General features: G+C 38.7%; 1 protein-coding gene and 2 non-coding genes across 5 annotated transcripts in view; all 3 read left to right on the forward strand.

The window, feature by feature from the left end:
* Positions 1-17525, forward strand: part of LOC117970691 (transportin-2) — a 124803-nt gene that overhangs the window by 96868 nt on the left and 10410 nt on the right. For all 3 annotated transcript variants that reach the window (XM_059007248.1, XM_059007250.1, XM_059007249.1), the window contains exons 19-22: positions 978-1065; positions 2431-2529; positions 2959-3054; positions 3683-3758. In XM_059007248.1, the coding sequence (XP_058863231.1) occupies positions 978-1065; positions 2431-2529; positions 2959-3054; positions 3683-3758 (359 nt within the window). The remainder of the gene's footprint in view (positions 1-977; positions 1066-2430; positions 2530-2958; positions 3055-3682; positions 3759-17525) is intronic.
* LOC117970694 (small nucleolar RNA SNORD41) lies at positions 1387-1457 on the forward strand. Its single transcript, XR_004662956.1, has one exon. It is a non-coding gene; the product is annotated as a small nucleolar RNA SNORD41 (small nucleolar RNA).
* On the forward strand, positions 4182-4252 carry LOC117966890 (small nucleolar RNA SNORD41). Its single transcript, XR_004662958.1, has one exon. It is a non-coding gene; the product is annotated as a small nucleolar RNA SNORD41 (small nucleolar RNA).

Consider the following 17525-nt stretch of genomic DNA (forward strand, 5'->3'; position numbering starts at 1 on the left):
TTTATTTTACTTAATATTTCCCAACATAAAACCAATGCCACCTTACAGTAATTGATTTTGAGTTTCAGTGTTTTAAAATAAAATATCAAACAGAACGAAATTTCAATGTACCATTTGTAATTCAGTAATACGATAGAATTGGTCAGGCATCTGAATACTTTTGCAAGGCACTGTATATATATTAGATGTAGACTTTCTATAGGCACTAAATTATATATATATATATATATATATATATATATATATATATAATATATATATATATATATAAATAAATAAATTAGTGCCTACATCCCCTTGAACTTTCACATTTTGTCAGTGCCTCAGTTTCATGCATTTAAATGAGATTTTTTTTTCCACTACACACCATACTCCACACTTTAAGGGGGGAAAAAAAAAAATTATAAAAAAAATATATATTAAATACAAAACTGAAAGATCATAATTGAATAAGTCTCCACCCCCCTGAGTTAGCAGTTATCTTGTTTGTTTATGTCAGTGTTATCTATGTGGTGTCGGGTCTATCAGTATTCATGAGATACGCCTTTTTTTTTTTTTTTTTTTTTTTTTTTTTTCGGCTCCTATCTGTCTCACTTGGCCATTGAATGGTCTTCTCGGCTTTTTCCGGAGAAAAAACGACTAGAGACCTGTTTTGCGTCTTTTTGATGATGTCGGACAGGGTCCGACATTGGACCGGAAAGGGAAAATTGCGATGTCGGACCAGGTCCGACATGGACCTGGTCCGACATCGCAAAGGGTTAATGCATTTTAATTCCAGGAAATAAGGCAACAAAAGGTGAACATTTTGAAAGGGGGTGTATACTTTCTATAGGCAGTGTGTGGTGGATCAGTAATGTCTACTGTGTAACCCAGGCTCACAGCTTCTATAGTGATACAAGGCAGGACACATGGCCTCCACGGCTGTCAGTTCAGTGTATGTGTTTAATTCCAATCTCCCTCTGCCACTGTTCTCTCAGGACACAATGCCGGAGGTCCGTCAGAGTTCGTTTGCACTGCTGGGCGATCTTACCAAAGCCTGCTTCCCCCATGTGAAACCCTGCATAGGTGAGTGGTAAGGCCAAGTGTAAGGTGGGGGTTGGGGGTGTTCGGGATGGACAAGGAGGGGTTTCTCAAGAAGCGAATTAATTTGATCAGAGACGAGTTGCTTTCCCAGTAAATCCCCTTCATTTTTTATTACAAATAATGACTTCCCATGGCAAAAGTCGTATAGGAATGTTTCTCACTTGGCATTTGTGTCTTAAATTTTTGGGGGGGGTCATGATAACGTAAGTAATATTAATAACTTTTTTGATAAGAGTTATTTGAAATGACTTCAACACGACTCTGCAGAATACTATTCCAATTTAGGTTAAATAAGAGAGGCACCCGGAAGTGATGGACACCATGAAAACATGACTGTATTGTGATGCTGTTTGTATTCGTACTGTCTGATCCGGATGGCACTGAATAAACAAGTCAAACTTACCAAGTGGGTAGAGGCTATTTTTGGAGGACATCAATGCTTTTTATTCTCTTCGTGTATATAGAGGTTTATTTATGTTTTTATTTATTTTATTTATTTATTTAAGAAAGCCATTTTTGTGAAAGTAGGTTTTTTAGTCTCGACTTGAACATGTAATGGTCCCAACTTCCCTGACAAATGAAGGCAGAGCATTCCATAATTTCGGAGCTCGACAGAAAAAGCCCTACCTTCTCACAGAGTGCGGTTTGGAAGATACAGGGTCAGTAACTCCTGCAAATAACTAGGTGCTAATCCATTCAGGGCCTTGTAAGTTAACAGCAAAATCTTAAAATCAATTCGATACTGCACAAGGAGCCAGTGTAAAGAGGCCAAAACGGGTAATATGTCCACTTTTCCTGGTTTTAGTCAGAATTCTAGCGGCGGTATTCTGAACAAGCAGGGGATACCACATTTTGGGACACCGGAAAAAAGGGCATTACAATCAATTCTAGATGAAACAAAGGCATGCATTAGCCTCTCGGCATCAGATATGTAAATAATTGGTCTAAGTTTGGCTGTATTTCTCAAATGGTAAAAAGATACTTTAGTAACTTCCCTAATATGAGTTTCAAATGATAGATCAGGATCAACGATGACCCCCAAACTCTTTAATTTCTAGTTTGTTTTGATGAGAGACTGCAAGGGTTGAGCTCATGTAGTCCTGGTTCTGTGAGCCCACTAGCATAACCTCCGTTTTATCTGAATTCAACATTAGAAAATTCTGTGACATCCAATGCTTGATGTCTGTAAGGGAAGTAGCTAATAACACCCAGGCAGAAGAAATTCCTAGCTTTAGGGACAAATATAGCTGGGTATCATCAGCATAGATGGAAGTTCACTCTGAGTCTGCAGAAATTTTTTTAAGATGTGTGTCCTAACTGTCTTGTGATCCCTGTGTCTCTCAATAGCGGAGTTCATGCCCATCCTCGGCACCAACCTGAACCCAGAGTTTATCTCAGTGTGCAACAATGCCACCTGGGCCATCGGAGAGATCTGCATGCAGATGGGTGGGTGCTGCTGCTTTGGTTTTTTTGGTTCCCTGCAACATGTGAAATCTCTGGCAAAAGGAAAATGGTGGAGGTGGTCACACATACTTGTGTGTGTGTGTCGCAATTTAAATGGGAACTATTTGGGAACACCTTTTATTTAGTCATGGTGAAACTTGGTATTGACATTTGTTAAGCATAAGTGAATGACTATAAATACAACAGCAGTTAATGATGTAAATGTCTAATGCATGTGAGAATCAATTTAAAATTAGAGTAAAAATCTAAATAATGTAAATATACTAATTTTTTTAACACTTTGATGGACAAGCCTTGTACACAGAAGGTTTGTTAAACGCAGATTTACAGTCTTCAGATTTGACACTGATTCAACTCCCTAATTACAGATGGCAACACGAATATCTAACTTCTATTTATTTTCTCTTACAGGAGCAGAAATGCAGCCATATGTTCAGCTTGTCTTGAATAATCTGGTAGAGATCATCAACAGACCAAACACACCCAAAACGTTACTTGAAAACACAGGTGAGGACTTTTGCTTTAAGTGTACTGTCTCAGTAAGCCAAAGTGATCGTTTGGCTGTCAGAACAAAACTACGTGGCTAAGTTTAGTGTCACCATCAGGTTACACACATCACAATGCTCTACACATCATGCAGCATGATTTAAGCCATGTGCCTTTAAGATTTTTACACACTGAAGGCTCAAAGTATAAAATGTAATATGATTGTGGGGACGCTATAGCCCATGGAACACCAACCAACGTTCAATCCTTTTTTTTTCCCTGTCAACTTTTCAACCAACTTATAAGGGTGACATTTACAAGCAGTTTTCAGTAAGTAGTTTAAATCAAGATTGGTTACAGGCTGAAAATACCTCCCATTGCATAGCAGTTTGACCCATTCATGGTTTTACTATGAATTTACTAAGATACACTTGAGCTTTTTACCTATACACTGGTTAATCAAGCTGGAATCTGTGAAACTGCTATGCAGTGGGTGTCTTATTTTTATCCCTGGGTTAGATATGGTTTTAACTAATTCACATGGTGAAAGTTCATTTAGAAATTGCCCCCCTACAACAGCAAGTTGTATTTAGAGGCTTTTAAGCACAGCTCGCTCTGTGGTTGCTAACCTCTGTCTGTCTGTCTGTAGCGATCACTATCGGCCGCCTGGGGTACGTTTGTCCACAAGAGGTGGCCCCAATGCTGCAGCAGTTCATCAGACCTTGGTAAGTATCTCATAGAAATTTACTTCCTTGTTCAGTTCTTGCAGAGCATTTAAAATAGACTGGTAGTGCAGTGACCAACATGGGTTTAACCAGGGATAGAAGTAAGACTCCCACTGCACAGCAGTTTGATCCATTCCTGTTTTTACTATGAGTATAGTAAGACACACCTGAGCTTGTTACCTATACATTGGGGTGGATCAAACTCCTATTAAAACCTGGAATGGTAAAACTGCTATGCATTAGGAGTCGTATTTCCATCCCTGGGTTTTCAGTGTTTTAAAATATTCTTTCAGAATTAATGAATTCTTGGAATGTTTATTATTAATGAACTGGAAAAAGTTTAATTTGCATCATACTGTATTAAAGCAAAAGCAAAAACATCTCTGCAATGAAATGAATGTGGTACCCTATTGTTTTAACTATCTGGAAGTGATGCACACTTTGAAAACATGACTGTACTGTGATGCTGTTTGTATTCATACTGTCTGATCCAGAGTGCTATACAGGGGACTCTTGAGATTTACTTGTGTTTTAAACTTAATATCTTTCATGTAGCAGTGAGCTTGGACAGATTCTGCATAATGGAAACTATAATAAGATCTAAAATGGAAAATTACCTATATGGTAACAATATCCTGGGAGACAGTCAGTCAGCATGGTTTTAGGAAAGGGAGATTGTTACTAACCTGCTTGATTTTTTTGAGGATGCAACGTCGACAATGGATAATTGCAAAGCATACGACATGGTTTATTTAGATTTCCAGAAAGCGTTTGACATAGTCCCGCATAAAAGATTAATTCTCAAATTGAACGCAGTAGGGATTCAAGGAAATGCATGCACATGGATTAGGGAGTGGTTAATATGTAGAAAACAAAGTACTGATTTTAGAGGAGAAACCTCAAATGGAGTAAGGTAACCAATGGAGTATCTACATTAATGACTTAGATTCTGGTATAGTAAGCAAACTTGTTAAATTTGCAGATGACACAAAAATAGGAGGAGTGGCAAACACTGGTGCAGCAGCAAAGGTCATTCAAAATGATCTAGACAGCATTCAGAATTGGGCAGACACATGGCAAATGACATTTAATAGAGAAAAGTGTAAAGTATTGCATGCAGGCAATACAAATGTGCATTATAAATATCATATGGGAGATAGTGAAATTGAAGAAGGGAACTATGAAAAAGACCTAGGAGTTTATGTTGACTCAGAAATGTCTTCATCTAGACAATGTGGGGAAGCTATAAAAAAGGCCAACAAGATGCTCGGATATATTGTGAGGAGTGTTGAATTTAAAACGAGGGAAGTAATGTTAAAACTTTACAATGCGTTAGTAAGACCTCACCTAGAATATTGTGTTCAGTTCTGGTCAGCTCGTTACAAAAAGGATATTGCTGCTCTAGAAAGAATGCAAAGAAGAGCAACCAGAATTATCCCGGGTTTAAAAGGCATGTCGTATGCAGACAGGCTAAAAGAATTGAATCTATTCAGTCTTGAACAAAGAAGACTACGCGGCGATCTGATTCAAGCATTCAGAATCCTAAAAGGTATAGACCGTGTCGACCAGGGGACTTTTTTGACCTGAAAAATGAAACAAGGACCTGGTGTCACAAATGGAGATTAGATAAAGGGGCATTCAGAACAGAAAATAGGAGGCACTTTTTTACACAGAATTGTGAGGGTTTGGAACCAACTCCCCAGTAATGTTGTTGAAGCTGACACCATGGGATCCTTCAAGAAGCTGCTTGATGAGATTCTGGGATCAATAAGCTACTAACAACCAAACGAGCAATATGGGCTGAAAGGCCTCCTCTCGTTTGTAAACTTTATTATGTTCTTATAAGCTGAAAAAAATAGTTTGTGCCCCATGGTCACTGTTCATTGTAAGAGAACATATACTAGGGCAGTGGTTCCCAATCTGTGGTCTGTAAGTAACCTACAGGTGGTCTGCAAACAACTCCCAAAATTTGGTTACGCAGCTCTTGCAAAAAACAATTTCTACACAATCACCCGTTGTGCTACGAATATTACAAGGCAACACAAGTAGCTTTAACCACATGACATATAATAAGGTATGTATGTGTAGTCTGCATTTTCCCCATTTATCTGTTTTCTTTTATTACGGGTGTGTTTATGAATGAATATATATTACAGCTCCCTTTGATGCAATACCAAGCACTGCCTTCAAAGCTGCTATTAACTGAAACCCCTTTCTAATGTGAAACAAATACTAACTAAATAACTTGCACGTTATGAAGGAATATTTGTCTTGTCAAAATTTAGATTTTTTTAAGCCAGCTTTATTTTAAATAAATAAATAAATAAATAAATAAATAAATACTAATGTAATTTCCAGTCTGACCTTGGTGCACTTAAACTCCTCGGTTAGAGCGGATGCTGGTAGCTGCAGTATTCCTTTACCATAAAGTCCCACTCTACTGAGGCAGCGTGGAACTCCCAACCATTTCCTGATGTATGAACTGATTAAGGCTTCCAGCTTCTCTACTGTTGTAAGAAACCTCATACACAGTCAGTGACCACAGCAACCTCGGCAGTAGACCAAACTGTCTGTGCTCTTCAACCCTTCCACTGCTTGTTGTCTAACTTCTCCCACACGAACTGTGTCCTTTACGTCCCCGTCGTACCATCTCCCAAGACTCTTCACTGGCTTCTCAGACACTGTTGGTATTGCCTCGCCATTAATGAACGTTTTATCTACTACTTTACCTTTTAATTATAGAGATGCTCTTTGATTTAGTGGGCTTGAATTGCATTCATGCCCATTCAATGTTATTGGTTAATCTGCCCAATAACCAATTAGTGCAGGCTACTGTTGTAGTCATGGTAGTCGCATTCCAGAAGCCAAGCGCTCTCCTCCCACTACCCATTTTGATGCCCTAATGATTACTTCCATTGCCATGGTAAAAGCCAGTGGAGAAATGGTGCATCCTGCCATTATTCCAACTTCTAGGCATTGCCATGTAGTGCTGAATTCTGAAGTTGAAAAACTAAATTGCAAATCTCCAAAGTAGGCTTTCACTAAATTTGTTATTGTCATCTCTACATTAAAAAAATTAAATGCTGCCCAAAGAAGTTCATGTGGCACTGAACCATATGCATTAGCCAAATCCAGGAATGTCACATGGAGCTCCTTCCTCTCCTTTTTAGCTGATTGAATTTGTTGCCAGATCACATTGATGTGTTCTAAGCATCCTGGGAAACCTGGAATTCACGCTTTTTGTATTGAAGTGTCAATGAAGCAGTTCTTTAAAAAGATTGAGTCCCTCCTTGAACTAGTCTTTTGTGAAGTACTCTCCATACTCTTATCCGTTTCTGTTCCTAAGTCGTTAACCGTGTTGTCCAACGTTGAGTCATCTTCCGCCCCCACTCTCGCAGACTCTAGGGGTATTTTTCTCTTAATTTCTTGAAGCCTTGGGTGGGTGTCTCCAGCATCCTGTAAACACAGAGCTGGATACTGCCGACAAGGGTAGCTAACCCTTGCCAGCCCCAATGGGGTCTCTCCAGGCTGTCGCAAGGTCTTTCCCTTGTTGCCAGCTGCACTATTCACAGCAGTCACTGGACGTATCCAGATCTTCATGATTTCCATTACACGAGAGTAGATGTTAAAACTTCATGCTAATTTGAACTCTGCTCTCGCCAAGATAAGCACCAACTAAGACGTAGCTTTACAGTAAACTAATCCATAGGTGTCTCCATCCATTTGCGCTTCCTTCCATATGATGATGTAGATATCCTTCTGTCAGGTGTTGATGGCTGAAGTGTAATGCTGGCTCCAGGGATCAGTTTATTTTGCCTCCCTAGCGCATCAGCACACACGACGGCTGCGATGCTGGCTCCAGGGATCAACCACAGTGCGGTCTCCCCAACGCATCAGCATGACAACTGTCTGGATTGAGCTAAGTAGGGTACATCTCTGGGGTCTTCAAGTGGGCACCTTCCACCCTCTGTGTTTCGTCGACTAGCCCATGACACCTCAAGAAGGCTCGACGGTGATTCTGGCGTCCAATCTGTGCTCATTCTACTGCTTGTGTTCACTGAACTTCATGGGGAAAAACTAATCTAATCTGGCTGTCCCAGCCTTTTCGCTCGGTATAAAAGTAGCACACTGCACTGAATATTCCTAAATTGGTTTGAATAATCAAAAAAAAAATAATTAAAACCAGTTTTAGTACTTTTCATTTTCAACAAATATATGTGCCTTTTCAACAATGTGTTGCCAGGGGTATAGGAATATACCATTATTTCAATACGTTTAGTACCGTAGTGTGAATGATCTGTTTCAGCTCCATGTTGTTGGGTTTATTCAGCTAGGTTTTAATATCTCAAGACTTTATGCCAAAAGGGGATCCTATTAACACTACTTCTGGAAATAATGTGTACAGTCTGTTCTTGACGCTGTCATTTAACCAAAATGCTATAAATCCTATCGACTGTGTGCCATCAATCCCATTTAATTTACACATCACAGCCCAGCAGAAGTGGTACGCAACATCCTGTACACTCTCCAATCATTTTATTTATCAAATTGCTTTTTTCCCCACCCACCTCGTTTTCGTATTCCGGTGGTTTTGATATGTTCATTGAGCGAAGTTGGCGATCAGTGAGTGCAGTAAGTTTCTTTAGAAATGGATAAATTAATTTGCTACACAAAGGAACTGTTGCTGGGACCAGCATGTATTTACATTTACTGGATCCAAGAACAACCCAAACCCCAGTTCATTGTTTGTCAGGAGGTTTTGTCAAACAAAACTCTTTAACTGCAAAATTGAGACATCATTTATCTACAAAACATTCAGAATGTGTATAAAATAAACCATTTTAAACAAAATAAACAGAATTTTACCGTCAATAACTTTCAATGCAAAACGACAACATTCCTTGCTGACCTGGTAATGAAGATTCAAGCCCAGGAATCTCATGAAGTTAGGTACGTTATGTAAATTACTTTACTTTCTATATGTACTTATACATATACACATACAAATTAGTTTCAAAATGCCGTTGTGAAAAAATGCATGGCAAGGGGTCCTTGGGGATAAATAAAAACAAGGTGGTCCCTATATTGAAAAAGGTTGGGAACCACTGTATTAGGGTATTGTTTTCGGTTTAGCTTTTTTTAACTAGTGTTTTAAATAAGGTAATACAAGAACATTAGAACATAAAGTTTACAAACGAGAGGAGGCCATTAAGCCCATCTTGCTTGTTTGGTTGTTAGTAGCTTATTTGTGTGCACTGCAGCCTGTTGCTGGTTACATCCTGCTTGGCTTTGTGCCCCATGGAAGCCAGCGGCTTGCATCGCTCCCTCCTTGGTTGACTTTTGTGCTCTCCCCTCCCAGGCTGTATAGCTCCGGCAAGATCTTATTTCTCTTTTTTGTTTTTTGCCAATATGAGACGGTCTATCTGTCTGTCATCAGACTTGTAGTCGAGTCCTCAAACCGAGTCAGAGTGTCGAGTTTGAGTCCTTGAAACAAGCTCAAATCAATTATCATTCAACTAGTGGTAGTAGTGGGGGAACCGTTTTATCTGACGAACGTTGTCCAATATCCCTCAGGAAAAATGCACAAATAAAAAATTAAAATACTCTACTCTATTTTAGATTTTATTTTTCTAGCTAGATTTATTTTTTTCAACTTGTTTGTCACTTCTTTCTTTTCTTTTGGAATATGAGTACTGTTTGAATGTACCCGAAGTTTATAGCTAAGCTTTAAGTTCAAGTTTGTAGACGTTGTTTTTCACTTTGATGGAAGTTGTGATCTGGACTATAGAGCTGGTGTAGTGTTAGAAAGTGGTACATTGTCTGTGGTATGCGTACCAATGACTCATGAAATGGCAGAATGTGGTACGATGTCATATTTTGCTACATGTACAATCAATCGTGATTCCTATTGTCTAAGGAGGTGCAGTTACCATTTAATTATACATTTATTTTTTTTGTAAACTTAAACTGGCAACAGACAATTTCTCTAAAGAAAAAAAAAATCACGAAGTCCACTGCAAAGTTGCACAAGTAAATAAAAAAATAAATGCACAAGACCCAATGTACTGCATATGATAAATATTTGCATACTTTTTTCAAATGGTGGAAAAATACATTAAACGACGTAAGACTGGAAAATGATACATTCAATTAGAAGATGTAAACGACTGAAAAAGGCATAACGTATCATATTTGAGTGGGCTCTTCTCTGCTTTCTTAGCGGAAGTTGTTTAGGCTTGCGTGAGCAAGCGCAATGTGCAGAGTACCACTTTTTAACACACACCTCTGAGCATCTACTTTGACTTCAATTCAGGTAAAATCTGCCAATCTGATTTAGACATTGCCAGGACTGTATATATACTGTGTTCTTAAATAGTAAATTTAGTATTTTATTTGTTTTGCAAAACAAACGTTACGTTTCACTTTCATTGCATTATGCATTTAAGATTGTGCTTCAGTTAATTAGATTTAAGATCATGTATTTATCTTTTCTCTTTTACACAAACATGTTTATGTATTTCCCAGGGGTGGCTGGTGGCCAACATTTTTGGGTGTTCACACCTCAGATGCAGGTGAGGTGAGGGGGTGGGGTCCAGGGGGCTATAAACAGGATTAAAAAAAGAGTGTGTGTCGACAGACAGACAGATAGATATGTATGTATGTATGTATGTATGTATGTATGTATATATATATGTATGTATGTATGTATGTATGTATGTATATATATATGTATGTGTGTATATATATTATTATTATTATTATTATTATTATTATTATTATTATTATTATTATTTATTTCTTAGCAGACGCCCTTATCCAGGGCGACTTACAATCGTAAGCAAAAACATTTCAAGCGTTACAATACAAGTAATACAATAAGAGCAAGAAATACAATAACTTTTGTTCAAGCAAAGTACAAGTTTGACATACCACAATTCAATAATACAGCAGATAATAGTGATAGTTACATCAGGATATGATTAAATACAAAGTACTACAGGTTAAACACTTGGCAGATTACAGTATTCTGAAGTACAGGATTAAATGCAGTAAAATAGGGGGCAGATAAGAGCAAAATAAAGCACATTTACATGAAGGGTGATAGTGTCCCAGGATACAAACAGAGGAGTTCTACAGGTGCTCTTTGAAGAGGTGAGTCTTAAGGAGGCGCCGGAATGTGGTCAGGGACTGGGCAGTCCTGACATCTGTAGGATATATATATATATATATATATATATATATATATATATATATATATATATATATATATATATATATATATATATATATGTATGTTTGTGAAAGAACCGCTGCCACACGGGTTCGTTGCCCCTTTAAAAACTGACCCAACACACACAGGAATGGATTTTTACAGCGCGGTTGCGCTATTTTTAATAAACACGAAACAAAACAGAACAAAACACAAAATAAACACCTAACTCCGTTTTGGAGAGCTGACTACACGGGTAACTCCTTGACTACCTCACAGGACGGCTAAGCCGTTTACCTGTAATACAAACCCCTTCACACAAACCTCACAGGTTTAAATTGCACACTCTTTTTCCTCTCGAATGCTCGGAAGCAGAGCACCTCATCTGCCGCCTCCTCCTCAGCAGCCCCTAGAAAACTGACTGCTCTCCTTTAATACCCTGCACCTGGTTTTAATTTAACAATAGCTACCAGGTGCAGGGGATAATTAATAATAAAACAATTAACAAATTAAATTAAACAATAAAGTAACACAATCAAACAATAAAGCAAAACACAATTAACCAAACAAATGTGCATTTCGCACATGTTTCTCGCAGGGAGGCTTTAACCCCCTCCCTGCTGTCTTACTATATATATATATATATATATATATATATATATATATATATAATATATGTGTGTGTGTATTTATAGTGTGTATATAAAATACAAATATACTGTACAGTCTATTTAATAACTAATTACACCAAACGGGCAATAGTGGTTGGTAAATTAACAAAAAAAATTCCCAAACACAGCAAGATACTACTGAGCTTAAGTTAAAGCACTGCTGAAGGGCAGCAGCATCGGGAGACAAAGGGACAGACCGCACCAAATAAAAGCAGATTAAAACTGTGAAAAGAACGAAGTTGAACAAATAAGACGAGCAGCATTAATATAAAGTTAGACAAAGATAGTTAGACTTGTGAATTTTATTTTAATGTTTAAACTAACACGCTATGCAAGACTGAGAAGAGCCAAAGTCGTGCTGCTCATATTTATAGCCTTTGTTGTCATGGCACATGCGCACTGATCGCCTGATCACCATGTTAGCTAACCTGCTGTGCTCCATCCAGACATTTTTAAGCCAATCCTAGCCAGTCCTGGCTGACTGCTGGCTGCTACTGCTCATGTGCACGGCGGATTTGGGCGCTCGCATTTCTAAGTGAGCACAGCCCTGCTTCAGCCCATTAAACAGATGGCATAAACAGCATTGTTGATGTGCCGGTGTCACACGAGAGAGGGGAATGAATCACAAATCACCCAGAAGGGAAGCGCAATTCATTAATAAGGGACTGGGGGTTCAGCAAGCAAATTAACCTACCTTTTATTGTAGGTTCATAATGGAACAAAAACATGAAGTTCACACAAGGACAGATTTCTAGATTGACGCTGCAGAGCGTATTGTTAATGTGTTTTTCCTGCATCCATAATAAATCATTTCCATTTTGGTAAATTAACTTCTGTTTTTTTTTTTTGTTTTTTTTTGCGCTATCAATTAGTCCTATCGGTGTGATATTTTGCCTGTTGACGGTAGGCAATTTTCGACTGAATTTGCCAGATTTTTCAAGAATGCAGTTTTAGAAATGTATTTCTGCAATGCTTAAACTTTAGAACACAGTTTAAAAGTAGTAAAGAGAAATAAGTACTTACTTGCTGACATTTATTCCTTCTAGAACTTCATGCAAAATGCGTTCGCTGCAGCTAGGTGGTGTGGGGGTGTGTTTTACAGCCAGTTGGATTTGAGTGAGTTGGGGGGGGGGGGGGGGGGGTGTATGCTGCAATCCAATTTCTTATTCTTACTATGATTGGCTGCAAAGACAACAGGGCTAACCAGTGATTGGATAATGTTTTGTTGGGTGGGTTTTTATTGTGAAAAGATTTCCTAGTAACCGTAATATTATATGTGTAATCAAATAAAAAAAAGGACTTGTGAATATCTGTGACAGAGCCCAAATGTTAGTCAGTCACACAAGATCGAGTGTCATCAGAAGGGAGGTAAGCAATTTATCTGACCTTGCAGCATTTTTTGCAGGGCATTCAAGGGAGATGTGTGCTTGTCCACACAGACAACATGACGGGTGGCCTACATCAACCACCAGGACAGCCTGTTGTCACCCAGTCTCCATCGTGTGGCCCACAAGATTTTGCTGTGGGCACACCATAACCACCTGTCACCTGTGGGCAGTTAATCTGGCCGGGGTGATGAACTGGGTGGCAGACCTCTCAATGGCAGTCCTCAGCAGCTCAGAGTGGAGGCTTCATCTGGGAGAGCAGGGATAGACCTCTGCCTCCCAGGAATCAACCAACTGCCTCCTCTGATTCCCCATAATAGGAGGCGGGAAATCGCTGGGAATAAATGTCTTAACACGCCAGTTGCAGGTGTTATATGCCTTCCCACTGCTCCTCCTAGTAGCCCCATATTGGCCCAGGAGAATCTGGTTTTCAACCCTGATGCAGCTCCTGAACGGCCAACCGTGGAGACTGAGCAGGTCACTGCGCGTTGGCAGTCAGGCAGGAAGGGACCTTGTGGCATCCCGACCCTGCAGCTCTGTGTCTGGCCCCTGAACGTCTGCATTTGAGCCACCTGGGACTTTCTAAAAGGGTTATTCACACCCTATAGAATGCCAGGGCAACATCCACGCGTTCCCAGTACACGTACAAGTGGGGCATCTTCCAGACGTGGTGTCTGCCTCGTCGGTTATACCTCACGACGTGACTCATGGAAGTAATGCTGCAATTTTTGCAGGACCTGTTTGAAGAGGGAAATTCCCCCTCCATTTAAAGGTCTGTGTGGCAGCTATTTCAGCTATTTCAGCTTGCCATGTCAAGATTGACTCGGTCTCCCCAGGAGCTCACTTCCTGGTGGGGCAGTTTTTGAAAGGGGCTCGGCAGCTTTGGCCACCTATGGAAGACATTGTCCCTCACTGGAGGCTTAACGTGGTGCTTAATGCACTCATAAAGCTATATTCAGCTGAGCTGAAGTCTATCATTTAACCCTTTCAAGACCAAGCATTTTTCAGTGGGGTGCTCCCCCTGATCCAGGTGTTTTTTGGCTGTAGTTGACTATTAAAAATCACAAAATCACCTTTTCTCAGTAGCATCTTGGAAATGGTGTCCTTTTTTCAGAACACTCTGGGGAAGCATTTTGCGTATCCGCTATGCATTTTGAGTTGGTAATACGGGGGTACGCTTTTATCAGAGATGATGCGCAATAATACGTAATCCGTATTTCACTCATCGCCTATGATGTTGCCTGTAGTTAAAATGTTAATGTTAATGTCAGGGCCGGCCTTGGGGCAAGGCAAGCAAGATAGATTAACCAATCAGGTTTTGAGTTTAGTTGACACTCCAACCTCCTGTTTAATAAAAAATAAAATAAAGTTATCGTGGGCTGACTGACAGAAATTCTTACCACCCAGTTTCTTTGTATAATCCCTGCCGTTCTGCTATAGCCTATCAGGCTTTGTTGAGCTGACTCGCTTGTGTTTCAAGTGCTAGTTTCGGGCACACTGGAGGGAGTGTGAAGTACTGTGATTTGTGAGGAAATTATTTCAAACTGGCTACGGTACCTTTTGTTTTTTAATTAATGCATTAGTTATGCATTCATTTTTGTCTGGGGGGGGGAAAAAACCAACTTGCGTTTTAAAAATTTGATTTTATAAAAATGAGCACAGCATTAACATTGTTAATGTGGTTAAGGTACTTCTGTTTACTTTGCAAGTAGCGTACAATTACATTGTAGATAAATGCTGTTTCATTGTGCTTTAAACAAGTCATAAACGGCTGGTTTGTGATTTTATATTTAAGTTCAGTAAGATCATTAATGTAGCATTATGGATTTTGTTAACGGTAAAATATTTTATGTAAGGACTGGGAATCACCGACCTGCATAAGTGTAATCCTGTTTAACTGTATAGCTAAATATTTATGAAAAAAATGGCCATACAAGTAAGCGTGTTAGTGGGACTTAATACTACTACTAATAATAACGTAAGATCAGAACTACCAATATATTATGAAGCGCTCACTACAAACGAGTGGGTCCAGTCTTTTTCGTTTTTTTTATTTTCTTTTAATCGCTGAAATCCATTTTACCCTCCTGTCCGGATCAGCAGGAATCCTGTAGAAGGAAACTTTATATTTCTGTCCAGAACAAAAGAATCGGCATTACTGTAATGTTACCGCGCTAGGCATTTTGGTCATCTTTCACAGTAATGCTCACTGTGAAAGTGTTCAGCTTGGTGACCAAAAACAAAACCCAACACAGAGCCAGCCTGAGCAGAGACATGCTAAGATCACTGGTAACGCACAAAGTCATGATGTCAGCGAAGCAGCAAGTGTGTCACACACAAACCTTTAGTGACACCTTGCTCAGGAAAGCCAAGTCAGCCACCTATGAAGCTAAACATTCAAGATCTGAGTGCAGTTTGACCTGTTGGATTCCTTTCTGTTCCAAACAACTCACTTTGTGGATACCTATTACATTTGGTGCTGACTCAGTGACTTATTTACAATTTTTTTTTTTTCCTTTTTTGAAAGTGTTGTTTCCCTGTTTTAGAAGCTTTTACATTTCAATTTATGTTTTGACATTAAAATACAAACATAATAATCAGTTGGTATAAATTAAAAATGTTTAATCTATTCTAAGGTAAAAAATAAATTTAAACTGAAACAATCATAGCTAATCTCAATTTTTTTTACTGAAAAATTCATACTCAAACTCAATGTAGCATTTACTGTTTTATACCCTAAAACAATTCTTAGTAAATAAAATTGTTACTGTAATGTGCCAATACAAGTTGAACCATTTGGTAACTGCTGTGTTTTATTAATATTTTTTAAACTATTTATTTTTGTAGCCTATTTGATATGTGTTACACACACACACAGTGTGTATTTAAATCAACGTGGATTTTATTTCGCTGGGAGATTCAGGTCACTCATCACAGTAATTTTTTCCTCATAGCTCTCAGATAGGGTTGTCAACAGGCTCCAGAATCTTGGGACACTTTAAGGCAGGTCAGGTTTTTTTTTTTTTTTTTTTTTTTTTTTTTTTAAAACTCACCTCTCCTAATGTATTTGTGTAAAATGAATGTGAATTGCTTGAGCAGTTTAGTAAATGTATTTTAATACATTCACTAAACTGATGGCGATTCTATCCGGAGCCCCATAACAACGATGAATCGTATTGCTTGAATTTTTTATACAGTAAACAATATCTATCAAAATGGTGTAGCACCATTATTATAGATAACTCTGCACTCTTTCATTTAACCTTGTGGCAGCAGGTAAAGTTTCTATTTGTTTAATATTTCTTGCTTAACACAGTCCCGCCCAGTCAGAGACTCAGAAATTCAATCAGCTGCTGTATAGGTCTGATTTGATGGAAACGATCCTCGCAGGCATGTGTGTGCTTTTGGTAACAACTAAGTAAAACAATTCAATTAAGTTAGCGACAGTTACTTTACTGAATCCATTGCATTTTAGAGAGGGGTTACAAAACCTGACTTCTGACTTCCCTTAGTGTCCCGAGATTCTGGAGCCTGTTGGCAACCCTACTCTCGGATCAGGTGACAGGTTGAAATGTCATTAAAGAACATAGTGAGTTATGGCAAAAGATGCAGCTCTCCTTTCTTGTAAAGGTCAAGTAAACAGTTCTGTGTTTTGACGTTTCTGTTGTGGGGGAGGGGGCTAGCGGTAAATTGTGTAAGTTTCAAACCAAAATCTTATTCAGGGATATATTTCCATTCTGTAATAAAAATATTATGAACTAAAAGGCTCAAAACAATAGATTGGTGCGTGTCCCTTGTTCTTAGCTGCCAGTCTGTTTTTCATTCAACAGTTTCCTTCAGTTTTTTTTTCTTGACAGATTTTGTAGATTCGGTGTTCGGTTCGGTATTCTGCCGAAATCTTTTGAGTGGATTCGGTTTTCGGTGCATCCCTAATTATCAAGAAGGAAAAAAAAGACGCCCCTGATAAGTTTAATTCATGAAATAGTATATGCTTCTATCCACTTGTTTCTTCATATTTATAAGTGTTGTAAATATATATATATATATATATATATATATATATATATATATACCAAAACACATGACCAGAATAAATGATGTAATATAATAAGTCAAATACATAGATTTACAGTGTTTCCAAGTTCCTGTGGTTTGTTTCTGCTTTTGTCTCTGCCGGGCTGCTGTAAACTGTCTCCGCCCTTTAGACACCAAGTGCCCCTCTGTGACATCACACAAAAAAGCTATCCGAGAAGTGAACGTTAGTCCCTTCCCTATCCATTGATATGTGTTTCAAGCTTGTACTGCAAAGTACAGTGGCCCTGTAAGTCATCAAAATGAAGTGCTTTTTTATCGTGTTTACATGGTCACAGTCCTATAAGCCCATTTCAGTATGATCCTGTTAACACGATCTTAGTCCTTAAAGGGTTAAAGCAGCTTTCTTGCTTGCAATCACCTCTATAAAGTGGGTGAGTGAGATGCAGACATTATCTAATGCGAAAGC

This window comes from Acipenser ruthenus, chromosome 34 (genome assembly GCF_902713425.1).
Source record: "Acipenser ruthenus chromosome 34, fAciRut3.2 maternal haplotype, whole genome shotgun sequence".
NCBI classification, from domain to species: Eukaryota; Metazoa; Chordata; class Actinopteri; order Acipenseriformes; family Acipenseridae; genus Acipenser; species Acipenser ruthenus.